At 49.7% G+C, this 15,602-nt stretch overlaps 1 protein-coding gene across 1 annotated transcript in view; it reads left to right on the top strand.

Annotated features, from left to right (window-relative positions):
* Positions 1–15,602, top strand: part of TGME49_235920 (dynein, axonemal, heavy chain 2 family protein) — a gene marked incomplete at both ends in the record, with an annotated part of 44,237 nt that overhangs the window by 13,418 nt on the left and 15,217 nt on the right. Inside the window, 22 exons of the mRNA XM_018780446.1 lie at positions 877–1,087; positions 1,687–1,826; positions 2,467–2,585; positions 3,350–3,489; positions 3,952–4,141; positions 4,713–4,812; positions 5,304–5,504; positions 6,108–6,324; positions 6,689–6,890; positions 7,310–7,582; positions 7,806–8,019; positions 8,542–8,822; positions 9,109–9,202; positions 10,298–10,405; positions 10,750–10,779; positions 10,844–10,967; positions 11,460–11,697; positions 12,062–12,225; positions 13,083–13,287; positions 13,707–13,900; positions 14,103–14,399; positions 15,163–15,374. Coding sequence (XP_018635809.1) covers positions 877–1,087; positions 1,687–1,826; positions 2,467–2,585; positions 3,350–3,489; positions 3,952–4,141; positions 4,713–4,812; positions 5,304–5,504; positions 6,108–6,324; positions 6,689–6,890; positions 7,310–7,582; positions 7,806–8,019; positions 8,542–8,822; positions 9,109–9,202; positions 10,298–10,405; positions 10,750–10,779; positions 10,844–10,967; positions 11,460–11,697; positions 12,062–12,225; positions 13,083–13,287; positions 13,707–13,900; positions 14,103–14,399; positions 15,163–15,374 — 3,954 coding nt within the window. The remainder of the gene's footprint in view (positions 1–876; positions 1,088–1,686; positions 1,827–2,466; positions 2,586–3,349; positions 3,490–3,951; positions 4,142–4,712; positions 4,813–5,303; positions 5,505–6,107; positions 6,325–6,688; positions 6,891–7,309; positions 7,583–7,805; positions 8,020–8,541; positions 8,823–9,108; positions 9,203–10,297; positions 10,406–10,749; positions 10,780–10,843; positions 10,968–11,459; positions 11,698–12,061; positions 12,226–13,082; positions 13,288–13,706; positions 13,901–14,102; positions 14,400–15,162; positions 15,375–15,602) is intronic.

Raw genomic sequence — 15,602 nt, 5'->3', positions numbered from 1 at the left:
CCACCTTAAGTGGTGCGCATCACCTGGAGGTGCTACGCATGACATAATCAAGATGACCCATACCTGTGGAATGGATACAAATGTACTTCTACACATATATGCACTAGAGTACCCAGGACTCTGGGCTACTGTATCGTACACTCGATGGTATATAAACGAAGGATAAGACTTCGCGACACTCAATCGTCCAGTGAAAGGCGCGCTCCGTTTGTCTGACTTTTGTAAAGTGGAGAAGTGCTCTACTTCCCAGGATTGTTTCCACATGATGCCTCTCACGACTCACAGGAAAGAGGGTTGCTCGAAAAGTAGCTAGAACGAAACTTAATAAAAGGGAAAGTTTTTCTGCACTGGTAGTTGAAATGCACGCTGGATCTGTGGAAGCCACTTTGTAAGGACCGCTGTTTCCGCGCCTCATCACCAGCTCTGACTCTTGTGTTGTTTCCTTCTTTTCAAAAACTAGCGTCCTCTTGATTGTCTGCGGTGCAGAGAAATATCACCGGGAAAGTGTAGAGTTTCCTCGCCGCTTTTCCGTTTTTGGAGAAAAACACTGCTTCTTTCGTCTTCTTGTGCATTTCAATTCCCATGACTCGAGGACGGTGTCACTGGAATAACACGGATTTGTCGGCCGCTCCGATCTCTTGTTTGCTTCCACATCTACTTGCTGTAGTCAGCAATTCATTGGAGCAGCACTCATGTAGTTAAAGAACTCTGAACCTCGGGTCCTTTGTCCAGAGATAATACAACCGTGTGCTGTGACAATGACAAAAGAACACATAACGCACTGAGGGAGAACAAGTCGCGCACGACCCCTGAAAAATCCTCAATTTTCCAAAACATGAACCGTTTTCGCTCTCTATGTCTTGCGCATATGCCTAGGATCCGATGACATCCGATCCATGCTGCCACAGGAAGCGACCGTCTTCGATGGAGTACACGTCATGTTCGTCGGCCTCTTGTTTCGCCTTCAAGCTGACACAAGCGTCCTGCGTGCATGCACAATCCCGGGACTCGTCGCCGACTTGAACGAGATGAATGATAAACTCGATCGTCTGCAGAAGTCGCTCGACGACTACCTCGAGAATAAGAGGTAGATGCGCGCTTTCGACCTCTATACGTTAGAAACCCGTTAAGAATACAGCCTCCAGCATTTGCGGTTCTCTGTGACTGTCTTGTATACTCCATCATATTTGCACATTTATGAGTAGATTCCTACGCATTTATGTATGAATATCTGTATTTCATGTATGTAGGTATGTGCGTGAGTATACGCGTCTGCATGTATGTTTGCTCATTTGGCATACGTAAAGTCTGTTTGTCTGCATATGAAGGAAGTGCATGGAGTCTAAAGGTACATTTGATGCACGAAAAACCTTCCTATACGTGGATCCCTGGAGAAGCAAAAGCGAGATGATACGATAGGGACCTAGTGGAGGAAGCCGTCCTGTTTGTCAGAAATAAAGAACGCAGAAGTGTGAAGCGAGGCCACGCACACAATGTAGGAAGCACAGGATGAGACTCCTTGTCTCTAAAACGCATGCGCGAAGCACTCGAGAGACGAGACAGCACTATAAGGCTCAGAAGAGTTTAATTTCTCGACGCTATAACACCTTACGCTAGCCAGCCGGATAGTCTATCACCTGATAACCACGTGCGGCTAGGATGTTCTCTGGATCTTCACCTGCCCAGGCAAGAATTTCCGAGGTTCTACTTTCTCTCCAATAGCGACTTGCTCGAGATTCTTGGACACTCCAAGGAGCCCGACCAGATTCAAAAGCATATCAAGAAGATTTTCGAAGGCATCAAACTTCTCGACCTCATTCCGCCGGGTGAGTCAGCTGACCAGACTCTGCAGCTTGCCCGCGTTTTTGCATTTTCTTGGATTTCCGCTCACTTTGTGTCGCGTATTTACCCATCGCTTGCCTCTTTCTTGTCCCAGTCAGCAGTACGCCTCTTCGCGACTTCAACAAGCGGTGACCGGTCTGTGTAGAAACGGCTTCCGACGACATGCTTCTGTTAGGTCGACAAATGCGCATTACCTGCCTCCTAGGATTGTTTAACAAAGAAATGACACTCGTTTGGCCTCCCATCAATGGTTTTCCAGTGGTCGTTGTAGAGGCTGAGGGGCGACAGTGTTGCTTAAGCCTTTTGGCTCATACCAGAGGAAGGCGCAAGACGTTGAAAATGTCCAGGAAAGGGTGAATTTGACCGATCTGCGTTTTGTACCGACAGGGCATTGTCTGAAATTACCTTGAGTCACAGTACAATAACTTGTTTCTCGGCATGGTTTCACAAGAGTTTCTGTGGGTATCAGGCTGTGAACGTGTAGAGTTAGACAACACCAAATGCCGGAGACGCTTGGGCGAGGAACGCGTCTGAGGCGTCTTTCACCATGCAACTGCGGCGCCCCAGGCTGGAGAGTATGCCAGCTGGAGACAGACAAAGTGTCGCGAGGTTTATGCTCTTCAGGCAAGAGGCAAACGAAAGCCTGGGATGCCGAGGGTATGATCGCTCCAGACGGGGAAAAGGTGAAATTCCAGCCGAAGAACGTTGTACTGGAAGGGCCTGTTGAAGTGTGGCTGAACAAGGTGAGACATACGCATGCAAAAGGGCAATTGACAAATACACCTGCCGACAGGCGGCCTCCAATTTACCACATATGCTGCGTAGCATCTATAATTAAACACAAGTGCCAACGCTAATATATACAGAGGTACAGATAGGTAAATAAGTAGAACTGAAGAGGCCTGTACCTACCTGAGGGCATGAATATATGTAGACGACCCAATGCATGGTTTCTTGGATTTCGGCATCCCATAACAGATGGAATAAAACGACAAAGAGACAAGTGGGCATTCCCAAGGAAAGCATGTGCACCCAACATGCTATAGACGTATAGGTCGGCTTCCCATGTGTTCTACACGCTCTACAGATATATACGGGCATTGCTGTTCACTGCACGTATGCATATAAATATATATGTCCATATGAAGGGAATGACAAGAAATTCAGAGAGTCGAGACCCTGAGAAGGCGCGAGGGTTCGCAACCTGTGCCTAAGCTTCAGACGTTCGAGTCAGTTTCCAGTTTAGCCTTGCGTTTTCAAGCACGATTCGATCTGGCGTGATCATAAATAGTCGCCGCCAGGCGGAGCGATTCAAGAATAAAGCTCACGAAACTCGATACGTGGAGTTGAGAGCCCCGCGCGACAATTCGAATATCTTCACCCTTGCTTTCCCCCTGTCTCACTTTTTCGTGCATCGTGGCTCACTTGAACGCTACGCAACAACCCGCCTCACAAGAAATCCTGGACACGAGAGGCCGAACTCGTGCGAGTTTCCTGTTGACTGCAGGTGGAGAAAGGCATGCGCGAGACGCTGAAGCGTCTGCTCGTGTCGACACACCAAGCGAATCTGGCGAAGGGAACCAAGAAGGAACGCTGGGTCCTCGAGTGCTGCGGCCAACTGGCTATCACATCCAGTCAGATTGCCTGGTAGCTTCAAACTGAAACTAAAGGCATACGTGCACACGCTTGTGTCCCGTTATGGCAATATATCGATGTCTGGATATATGTGGCTGCCTGTGTACTACCTCTCTGCGTGTCAATGTGCAGACGTAGAAACTCACATAGGATTTCACTGCGAGAAACAAGTTCATGGAGGGGCTCCTGTTTTGCCGATTATATGCACACATTCAGGCGACGGTTTGTGACCCAACATCTCAGAATACACAGAAGAAAACCGGAAGGCCTAGCGTAACCTTCGTTATGAGGGAAAAGGACAACACCGACGCTACCGAGTTGCGTGAGAGAAATGGGAGGTTAACCTGTACTCCATTGGATGTGGAAACTAGAGCCGTTCCCCAACGGGCGGCTTAGGCCCTCGAAATGCAGATTTGAACAAATGTCTGTCGCCAGTATCATGCACGTTGCTCCGTTCTCCGCGTCTGCCCTCAGGACCAGCGACACTGAAAATGCATTGAGAAAGATTGCGAAGGGAAACAAGAATGCGCTCAAGCAACTGAAGAAGCAGCAGTGTCGATATCTGTCGAAGCTGATTGACTTAGTGCGGAAACCGCTGACTCCAGTCGAACAGTCCAAGATCGTCTCTCTTATCACAATCGAAGTGCATGCGAGAGATGTTCAGGTGAGAAGCGAAATGCACAGCGCACAGCCCCTGAACGGATCACCACGAACAGAAGGTTTTGAAACCTTCGATGAGGAGTAACAGGTTCTGCATCCCTCAAGAAGAAGCACATGCACTGTGCGTGGAACGAATGGAATGCATGCAGCGAATGGATATGTAGGGAAACGAAGCTCACACATCTGATTTCGTGGTTCTTGCAAGAGACACAAACAGCGGTTTCAGGTCCAACCAGAGTCTCTGATGATTGTTATCAGATCTGCCTTAGTGAGAGATCGCCCCAGGAATGAACTGCGACACCGGGACCATTCTAAGTAACAGGTTGACGTCGTGGGCACTATATCTGGGACTTCACCTCGAGAAATGCCTTGTCACAACACAACTGAGGCCGCCGTGACGATGGCACGTATTCGATTAACGTCAAGGCATGGATGATTCGGAGGTCAAGCGTTAGATTCGCCTTGGTATCAGAAGAAAAAACGCTTCGACAAGCGCAGGCCTGAGTCCACATACGGGCGCTGAGACGGCATTTCGCCTTTTCGTTTTTGCGTTTCTTCGTTGTCTCCGCGCTCAGGAGAAACTCATTCAGATGCGCTGCGAAAACGACAACTGCTTCGTGTGGAAGTCCCAACTTCGATTTGAACTGCGGGACGACATTGTCGAGGACAAACAGGGTTAGCGAACAAGTTGCTGACGAATGTGTCCAGCACACCGCACACACACAACCCTCCAGATATCACCAGCGGCCGCCTGGTGGAGAGGCCATGCGTTGTAGCGTTTGTCGGTTGGCCCAGAAGTGAATCACAGAGGCCCCTATGAGATGCACGCCAATGTCGGCGTGATCGTTGACCTGTTTGCATCTACCGAGAATCCGAAGTCGTGTGTTGTACTTCCAGTGAGCTGCTCGATGCTCGGCTCTTGGCGGCGCAATAGGACGTTTGTTGGGGAATCTGACGTGTATAAGGAAATGCTCCTTTTTCTGTGCTTTTGTATGTATATGCGCGTAACTCTACACAGACGGAGACGTATGCAAGTGTACCGGTCCACGCATCCGTCGATGTGTAAAGACACTTGTGTGTGTATGTATATACATATATTTGTATTGATGGATTGCCTGGATTTGTCCGCATAGACACTGCCGTTGTCTCGATGTCGCGGCATACAGGCAACTCCAGTTCGGCTCCTGGACTCGGCGTGATGACTTGTCACGTTCGCCAGACCGAAACGTCGCTCCCGTACGGCTACGAGTACCAAGGCAACAACGGACGCCTCGTCATCACTCCTCTCACTGACAAGTGCTACATGACTCTGACTATGGCACTTCATTTGAAGCTCGGCGGGTCGCCACAGGGTCCCGCTGGGACTGGTGAGAGCGACGGGTGTCAAAGAGAAACAGAGTACAATTGTCGGCTGCGTTTATCAGTATCGATTCCAATTCCCAATACTCCGATCTGGCGAGTTGCTCGACAACGGGAACCCACATATATATAAATATATATGTATATGTGCATATCTGTGTACATCTGTGTACATCTGTATGCATCTGTGTGTGTGTGTGTCGGTTGGAATAGTGGAGATTCCCGTCGAGCGCGTCTGTGTTTCCAGTGAAACGCTACCTCGAGATTGCAGATCTGAATAGAGGCTGAATCAACTAGTCTCTGCACAGCGTCTTACGGGGTTACGGGAGGGCGGTGGAACAAAGAATACCGGCGACATAATTTTCAAATACGCACTTTTTGTATACTTCCGAACGACGGGTACGTTTGAGTTGACTAAGAGCAGGCCTTAAGGGTAGCTTTGCCCTGGGCCATTTGGAAATGGCGCGTTCTTCAGAGAAATGAGAGGAAGCGAAAAGGAAGCACAATCGATCGCCTGGCCTCCCACGGAGTGTCTCTGCCGCCACATGTGAGAGGACCCTCAACGACATCACGAGAGTTTCGTTTGTGCGGTCGCGCCTCTCAATCTGCAGGAAAAACAGAAACAGTTAGAGATTTGGGGAAAGGCGTTGCGAAACTGGTCCTTGTCTTCAATTGCTCCGACGCCCTGGACTACATTTCCCTCGGAAGGATTTTCAGCGGCTTGGCGCAGTCCGGCACATGGGGCTGTTTCGATGAGTTCAACCGCATCGAAATTGAAGTTTTGTCTGTCGTTGCGCAGCAGATCTCCGTTATTCAGCATGCGCTGCGGTAGGCGAAGCAACATCAAAAAAGTAAACAAAGGAAGGGTAGACACCACCTGGAACAGATGGGGAGGGACTTATCCAAAACTTAGCGCCCAGAGCACGAATCCTAAAGACAAGCAAATCACCTGGCAAAGCTTTCAAGTGACGCCGCTGCGACTGCTTTCTGCCAGTTGTGGAATGTGGAGTGACGCGCTCGAAACGATGTGCTGCGTTATGTTTTTCGGTCTCATTGGGTTCTCATATCTGGGAAACGTTTTCTGGTTTCTACCGCAACAGGCCCTCCATAGGTCTACCTCTGGTCGGGGCGTTACGCACCGTCTTCTCGTTGGCGCTATCCTTCGTAGGGAAGTCCCGCCTCACTGGGACAGTTTCCAAAACTTCAAGTTTCTGTTTGAAGGCCACCGCGTGCGCCTCGATCCGTACTGTGGCATTTTCATCACAATGAATCCTGGATATGCCGGACGAACTGAACTGCCAGACAACCTCACGAGCCTCTTCCGCCCCGTCGCCATGATGGTTCCCGATTTGGTTATGATCTGCGAAATCACGCTCATGGCCGAAGGCTTCGAGGTGAGGAACGAGGTCTCAGAGCAAAGGAGAAACTGCCGACGCAGGATGCGTTTCAGGCAGCGCCTTCAGATCAGTTCAAGAACTCGCGTCGATCCAGTGCTCACGCTGTAATTTGTCGTGTGGAGGAAGCGGCGGGGCTGGGCGCTCAGCCCAGTCATGCTGATTCAGAAAGGAGTGGCGTCATGTAACTCCTCTTCACACTCACTGAAACATGCCTCGCTTCCCATACACACATACATGCATTGATGAGTGCATTTATGCGAATGTACACATGCGTGCACGCCGACCTACGACTTCTGATGAGGCTTCATTTGCGTGTGAGTGTATCGCGCGTCTTCTGTGGCGTCCTCTTGTCTCGTATGGAGAAGTGACAGAAATATAGCCTGCTATCCGTTGTTGTCTCGAGCGGTGCCTGTCAGGACGCTCGCGTGCTTTCGAAGAAGATCATCACTCTCTATCAACTGATGACGCAACAACTGAGCAAACAAGATCACTACGACTTTGGGCTGCGAGCGATTCGGGCCGTGTTGAGTCGAGCTGGGCAAATCCGGCGAAGCGGCGGCGACCAGACAGAACAGGATGTATTAATTCGAGCGATTTTGGACATGAATGCGTCCAGAACTGTGACGGACGACAGTTTCCTCTTCAACGCCTTGATGTCTGACCTCTTTCCAGAAACGGATTTGACTCAGGTAGACGCCGTTCAGACGCCATCAGGAGCTCTGAGAAGGCATCGATCCCACCGTTGGCTGGGTCGGTGTTCGTTTATTGCCCTGTCAAAAACCTGTCAGTGAGCAGTCGTCTCTTGATCGAAATATTCTCCCCAGGGCAGATTTGGTTTGTTTTGATGGAACCTGAAATGCCGTGGGAAATTGACATTTGCTTTCGGGGGCTTCTCGCATGCGTTTTGAGCAGTTCCCCAACAGCGACCCAGTGCTGAGGAGGGCACTCGACTGGGCGATGGAGGCAGACGGCCTGCAGAAGGTCGATCACATCGCCGTGAAGGCGACTCAGCTGTTCCTCACCATGCAGACTCGCCACGGCAACATGCTCGTGGGGAAGAGTCTCACAGGAAAAACGACAACTTGGAGTATTCTGCAAAAGGCCCTTTGTCATCTAAATGCGACAGGTAAGTCCCGAACCCAAGAGCAACCGACCGTGGCCGCTAAAAGAGTTTGCGGACCCTTTGGGAATCTGACCTGCGTCGACAGAATGGATGGCACCTGCGGGGCTTCCGCATCCGAGACACAGACGTCTCGGTTGGATTGAACGCCAGCCTTTCCCCGTCTGATATCGCAGAGCCAAGAAAGTATAAAATGGGCAGTTGCCCGCGTCTCACCACGATCCTTACAGATTTATAATTCATCGCATCCCAAACCATAAACACTAATGGTCGTAAAACCATTTTGCTTGACTCCTGACGTCGGCTTGGGGTTTAGCGTTTGGGAGACACGCCAGATGCGGCGACAACAGCATCATTAGAATCGTTGAGCTCGTAGGCCTGAGCGCATGCGTGGCTTCTTTTCGGTTCCAGCTTGCTATGCCAGCAGGGACGAGTGGAGAAACTCTTGCCTCTTGGGTCCAAACACCTCTGTGCTTGTCGCCGGAAGCCCCAGCACGGTTCATTTGTTTTTCTTCCGCTGTAATTCAGGGACTCCAGACTTTGAAGCTGTGAAAACGTGGGTGATTAACCCAAAATCTCTCGATGTGAATGAGCTATACGGTCGCTTCAACATTCAAACTTTGGAGTGGACGGACGGCATCCTTTCCGCGATCGTGAGGGAGGTTTGTCAAGACACGCGTCTCACACACAAGTGGATAATTCTTGACGGTCCTGTAGACCCCCTCTGGATCGAATCGATGAACTCGCTGCTCGATGACAACAAGACCTTGACCCTGATCAATGGAGACCGTATCGCCATGCCTCCGCAGGTACACGCACAGAACAAAGTCGACGTAACGAGCGAGAAGTTCAGCATTCAGATGCATATCTTGAGGAAATTCCGACGTCTCTCACAGATGAAAAGCGAGGTCAGAGAGTAGTCGTGCGAAGGCTTTGCACTCAGTGTGTGACAGTGGAGGCAGACCTTTCGAATAAATTCGGCTGGACAGAGTTCACTTAAAAACACAGACAGGCAGAAATGTGTATACCCCGACTCTTCGCGCAAGTCCAAGTTCCCGTTCCTAGAAAAACGATTTTCTCGGTCTGTTGTCTTAGGTGTCTCTTCTCTTTGAAGTCGAGAATCTCGCAGCAGCGTCGCCTGCCACAGTCAGTCGCGTGGGTATGGTCTACATGGACCCGGGTGACCTCGGTACGTTCCTCAGGTAGCTTTGTTGATGAAGGAGTTTTGACGCATGCGCGTCGTCTCTCTGAGAGATGGGAACATCTAGCTCTGCTTGTGAAGCCCGAGCGAAAATCCAGTGTGAAGGTCGGAAACAGTTGGCTGAAGGATACACACGTATATATCTACATATCTGTACGAACCTGCGTGTGAAAGCAGTCTATATCTGTCAGATCACATTTCACGACTTCTCAGTTTGACAACATTTTGGAAAGGCTCCGTGTTGGTCACTGGATCCGATGTGGACACTGGCAATATGCTCCCTTTCTGGTACTTGCAAGCATGTCCACGACAGCGCTACTCCTCACACCCGACGAATGCAAGCCCCGCGATGTATGCACTTCTTTTACAAATGCATGCATTTCCGGTTGCAGACTGGAAGCCCTATGTGCAAAGTTGGTTGGCGAGGAATTTCCAGAATGTAGAAATGCAAACTTTCGTGGCTCAGTTGTTTGGCAAGTACCTCGACAAAGTCCTGAAGGTAGCGTGGAGCCGTCACATGCTCCGTATATGCACATGACACACGCAGATCAATCGCAACCGCTTGCGGCTGCGAGTAAAACGACACAGTGAGATGTTGTTGCTTTGTAAAGGTACCCGTGCTTAGTGGAAGGAAAATTGTACTTTTCGAAACGTGTATTCAAGTCCTCCTATGGACACGACACCGCCTCCCTGTAGACGTACATGCTTGGGTGGCACAAGAGTCTGCGCTCTTTCAAAAGGATTCCGAAACTGGATCGATTTTCCGTGACAAGAGCCAGCATGAAACTCAGATATCCAACCACATTTATATATATATATATGTATAGCCATGCTTACGTATACAAACAAAAATAGACAGATTTATGCGTCGGTGATGGAAGCGACACTCCCTGTTGCACTGGCAGGCATTCGCAGCACCGAGTGGGCGAAAATGCACCTGAAGGCCTGGCACACTTACAGAGGATTCTTGGTACTGACCCACAGAGGACGCAGCATTTTGTGGCACTCGGGATGTGAGAATCGTCCACCAAAGTACGCATGCAGTCTGCCTCCTCTATGTAGGATGTCGCTTTGTTCTAACAGGTTCGGGGGGAGTGCACCGAGTTGGTCCCCATTACGGATATGAACGGGGTGATTTCCCTTTGCAAGCTCTACGAGGTGTTTGCGGGGCGTCTGACTCCGGATTTGCAGGTGCGTTTGACAGCGTTACTCAGATGCTCGACTGGCATAGGTCCTTGCAAGCGAATTCAACTTGCCGACGGGACTTTACAGAAACTCCGAAACGGTCGTTGCCACGCTGCTATGCCATTCCGTATTTCCATAGCATAGGAACTTGTGCACACATTCACATACACGTGCATCTATCGCTTCATGCATCCACTTACATATGCATATATATATATATATCTATGTATTTATATGTATATATATATATATATATATAGGTAGATAGCTCTGTCTGTGTCAAAGAGGCGTGTATGACGTACGTGTCTGTAGCGGATTGCGAGCTTCTCTCTGTGATCCTTCCTTTGTAGGGCGAGAAGCAGTTTTCAATGGTGGAAAAGGTTTTTGCGTTTTCGGTGGTTTGGTCTCTTGGAGCATCTGTCGACGCCGCAAGCCGTCCCTTAGTGGACCGGTGCATCCGACAGATCGAGCCTTCCTTTCCGCCGGGGCACTTGGTCTATGACTATTTCCTCAACTACGAGAAACAGGACTGGAAGTTGTGGGAAGACCGCCTGCCAAGCCAGTATAGGTACAAAGGCAAGCTGTAGTTCTCCTTGCTCATATATGTGCCGTTGCGCATCTGAGACAACGCATATACAGAGTTGAACTGCGTGAGGAGAGTCGTGTGCTATTCTTCCTTTACGCGTCCTGTATGTCGTGATCAGTATGCATTTGTCCGCCAGAGGAAGCTGCCGGGTACAACAAGAGACGCCACCCATTGAGACCGTCTCCCCTCCATGTTTGTCGCATGACTGCGGCGCTCAGGATGCTGTCTGGTGCCGTGAAACGCAGTGGGCAGAGTACCGTACGGGGCTCAAGAGGATCTTCCAGATTGTCAGTTTCTCCACAGCGCAACTTTGAGTTTTCTTTACACCTACACATTGGAGACATCTTCAGTGGAGACGTAGTTGACGGTTTATCGAAACCTCAAAAAACAAGTCGAAACATAGTACATCCATGAGATCCCCTTCCGCAAACATGCTTCACGTAATTCGTGTGTTTCCCGTGACTCTGCCTCTAGGCCCTTCGAGGGGACGCCTTTCCATAAGATCATCGTACCCACGGTCGACGTCTTGAGAAATGGCCATGTGCTGAGCGGACTCATCTTGCACAGAAGACACGCACTCTGCGTCGGGCAGACGGGAACTGGTAAAACGTCTTCGATTTTGACGACGGTGATGCAGGAGTTGCCCGAAAGCACTCACGCGACTCTCATCATCAATTTCTCCGCCCAGACTTCGTCGAAGAAAACGCAGCAGGTCAGTGCGTCTCTCGAAACCATTCACTTCGCCATTCCGGCTCTCTGAGGCCGAAGGTCTGACCCGTGTGGGGGGCGTACAGACTCGCAGAACATTTTATTTCGAGTAACACAACACCTTAGGACAGTAAGCGGCTTCACGTTCAAACTTCGCTCTGGATACGTCGCGGTTCCAAGGTACCACAAACCATGGAGGCGACGGTCCTCGAATGTGTAACTCCTTTTACGCAAGTTGGGGAGACGCGCCTTAGCTTCTGACGGGATGAGGAAGAGATGCGTGCGCAACGCCAGCCGTAGCTGTGGAGTCTCGCATTTGGAAAAGCCGTGGTACGCAACTGGATGCGCCCTGTGTTGCCACACATTAGATCATTGAGGGAAAGCTCGAAAAGCGAGTGAAGGACAAGTACGGACCCCCCGGGAATAAGCGACTGGCGTGCTTTGTAGACGACTTGAACTTGCCCCGCAAGGACACCTTCGGATCTCAGCCGCCGCTCGAGCTCCTTCGGCAACTCATTGACTATGGCTGCTGGTACGAGAGCAAGGGAGGGAAACGCCTGCGATCTAAATTTAGCCTCATCTTATACCTTTACTATTTTAGTTACAGGGCTCAGTCGAGTCCAAATGATTACAGCTTTTACCCTAGATGCGTCACAGGGCGTCTAGCTTCAGCTGCCTTCTGATTGGTATTGCATACCATGGACACGTAAGGAAAAAAAAGAAGCCGGACCGAGCGATTCCACCTTCCCTAGATCGATCGTGCAAGTCACCAGAAAGCCAGCGTTCGTTCGCTGAGACGGGAAGTCTGGTAAATACTCTCCCAGGAGGGAGTTGTTTGGCAGGGAGTTAATCAGTCTGAGTGAACTGTTTCGCCCGATACTACTGAGGAGAGACCCCTGTGACAAGTGGGCCTTGCGACAAGGCTTGCGTGTTTGTCAAATATAGAAACCGGTTCAGGACTGGCCCTCCGTATGCCCCTGCCTTTTCTTCCAGATCGAGCCGCTTATCATCATCCCCGTAGAGAGACAGAGCATCAAATCTCATACTCGTTTACTGGACTATGTATTACCGGGTTGAACTATGTACACATCATTTCTACGGATCTATCGGAAACCATTGAGATGACAAAGCTATGGTTTGAGGCTCGGAAGTGTCTCGCGCTAACTAGACGAGTGCATGTTCGATCATCTAATTGATAGTTTGTTGTCAGCTGATGCATGCAGCGTTTCCTGTGCTCAAGATGTATCGGGTCTTTCGTGAGTTTGAGCCTTGCGTCTTTTTGCCGACGCTTCAGCGATACTTAGGATGCCGTTTTGTGACTTCCGATCGCTTGCTGTCGAGACGGAAAACGCGATTCGGCCTCTCCCTTGTCACGTGTCTGTTCCCCAGGTATGACAGGGGAAAGCAAACGGTGAAGTATGTGCAAGACACGCAGATCTTGGCAGCCATGGGGCCTCCTGGAGGGGGACGGTCCGTGATTCCTGCCCGCCTTCAGTCGCGCTTCAACTTACTCAATTTCACAGAGCCTGACGAGCAGCAGGTCAAGCGAATCTTCAACACGCTCGCCATTCATAAATTCTCCGATTTCCGCGAGGTGAGCGAAAATTTCTTTCTAGCATCCGGAACCATCACTTGCCGATCTGTATCCATAGTCGAATTGGTTCTCATCTTCAGACGCATAGGAAATATATATAAGTATATCTATACACATACATAATTATAGTTACATATGTATATTTATATCTATTTAGTTATATATACATATATATTTATTTATACATGGAAGTACATATATATATATATATATATATGTATATGTATATATATATATATATACCTACACATCTGTAAACACGCATCTGCATGCCCGTGTGGGTCCCTGGATACGTATCGAAAAGTCGCTGTGTCCACAACTGTTCGTATTACGGCGATTAAGCAGAAAGCGCCGCCATGGGTGGAATTGCGTTGAGGAAGAAGAGTTATCGGGGTGTATTTGTCTATCTTTTCGTCCAGGACATTAAGACAAATGCGGAGAATTTGGCGACTGCAACGATTTCCCTCTTCGAACAAGTTCGCGAGCAGTTCCTTCCGAAACCTGACAAGCCCCATTATTTGTTCAACATGCGGGACATGTCGCGAGTATTCCAGGGGATCTACCAGGCTGAGCCGCATGTGTATGAAGACAGAGACAGCATTCTCAGACTATGGTAAGCGAGTCGAAGACGTTTAGTGATGCACATATATATATATATATATATATATGTACATATATAATAACTCATGTATAGATGAAGGTCTAGGAATGCACGTTTGGAGAACCTGTGGACAGGCGTCGACGCATGCAGATACACACAGTCGCACGCCGATACGTGTGTGTCTCTTGTTGTGCCCTTGTTGTTTTCACTTCAGGCTCCATGAGTGCATGCGTGTGTTTCACGATCGTCTAGCCTCTGAGGAGGATCGGGGTGAACTTCTTCACATTCTTGACGGCGTCCTGGACAAGACGCTACAGATGGGAGTCAAGGACATCTGCAGGGCCGAGAAGGATTTGATTTTCGTGGCTCTTCCGTTTGACAGCACGCCTGGAGCTGAGGCGTCCTACGACGAAGTATCCGACAAACAAATGCTGAAAACTTTCCTCGCAGCCAAGTTGGAGGAATACAACGAACGCAGCCTGCGCGGCCGCATGCCTGTGGTGCTCTTCAAGTCAGTTGCGTCGTCTTCACAGCTTCTTGGGTGTTGTCGTCACATCCGGAAAAAGCGAAAGGCAGGAAGCGAAACGAGGCTCCGTTGGGATCTCTATGAGACACCAGTACATGTCCACTTCTGATACGGGGAGCCTATCCCTCGAGTTGGACTCCTGTCGTAGATCTCACAGACTCACACTGCTTCCACGGGACGCACGAGGTTCCGATTTCTTTCGTCGTCGCAGACCGCAAATCCACATTGCCCAAGGCTCAGAACTGAAGGCACAGTCGGTCTCGTAGATAGTCGAACGTCTCTGTTTATTCACGTTGAGTTACCACGCGTCAAGGCCAATGCAGGCACTTGCCCCTCTTTCCAAAAGGTTTGGTCTGAGGCGTTTCTCCGTCTTACCACAGACGCGGGATTCAGAGTGTTCTAAGAGGCCACAGACGTTGATGCACAGACCAGCGTGCGTTCGATTCGCTTCGCAAACGACTCACCGATAGGCTTTCACGACGAACCAACTGCGTCAAATCGCGAGGAAAGAAGGCCGAGATACAGAGACAACTTGGAATGTAGCCTCTGCTGCTAGCGGAGCCCGTCTGCACATATTTCCTGAACGGCATTCCTTTCAGCGACACCGATTGTCTTCTCGGAGCGACTTTTGAAACGTCCGTGACACAGCGCGTGCACAGAGAGGCGGTGCAGTCGGAGGCAGAGAGTCATCCTCGCGAGTTCGCACGCTATGGAAATCCGGGGGGAACCAACTTTTCTTTCTGTGCAGGGACGCTATCGAGCACTGTTGTCGAATTTTCCGCATCCTTTGCCTCCCGAACGGACATGCGACGCTGGTGGGAGTCGGCGGGAGCGGTCGCCACTCTCTTACGCTGTTTGCATGCTTCCTGGCAGACCACCAGTGCTTCCAAATCGAGGTGAATCGAGACTACGGCCACCCCGAGTTCCAGGAAGACCTAAAGAAACTGTACAATGCAACAGGTGAGGAAACAAGAGCATGACCATCTGCGTTTCAAAACCAACTTGCCTCTTCCAGCACCTCCGTGTTGGAACAATTCCACATGTACATATATATGCACGTGTAGATGTATTTATCTATGCAGACGCAGATATAGATTCATTTACATATATATATATATATATATATTCATATTTACACATACGCATTTATGAGACGATGCGTGTGACGGGACGTTTATAAGTTTGAAA

The sequence above is a fragment of the Toxoplasma gondii genome, chromosome X (assembly GCF_000006565.2).
Source record: "Toxoplasma gondii ME49 chromosome X, whole genome shotgun sequence".
NCBI lineage: Eukaryota > Apicomplexa > Conoidasida > Eucoccidiorida > Sarcocystidae > Toxoplasma > Toxoplasma gondii.
This window is presented reverse-complemented; position numbering and strand designations above follow the sequence as displayed.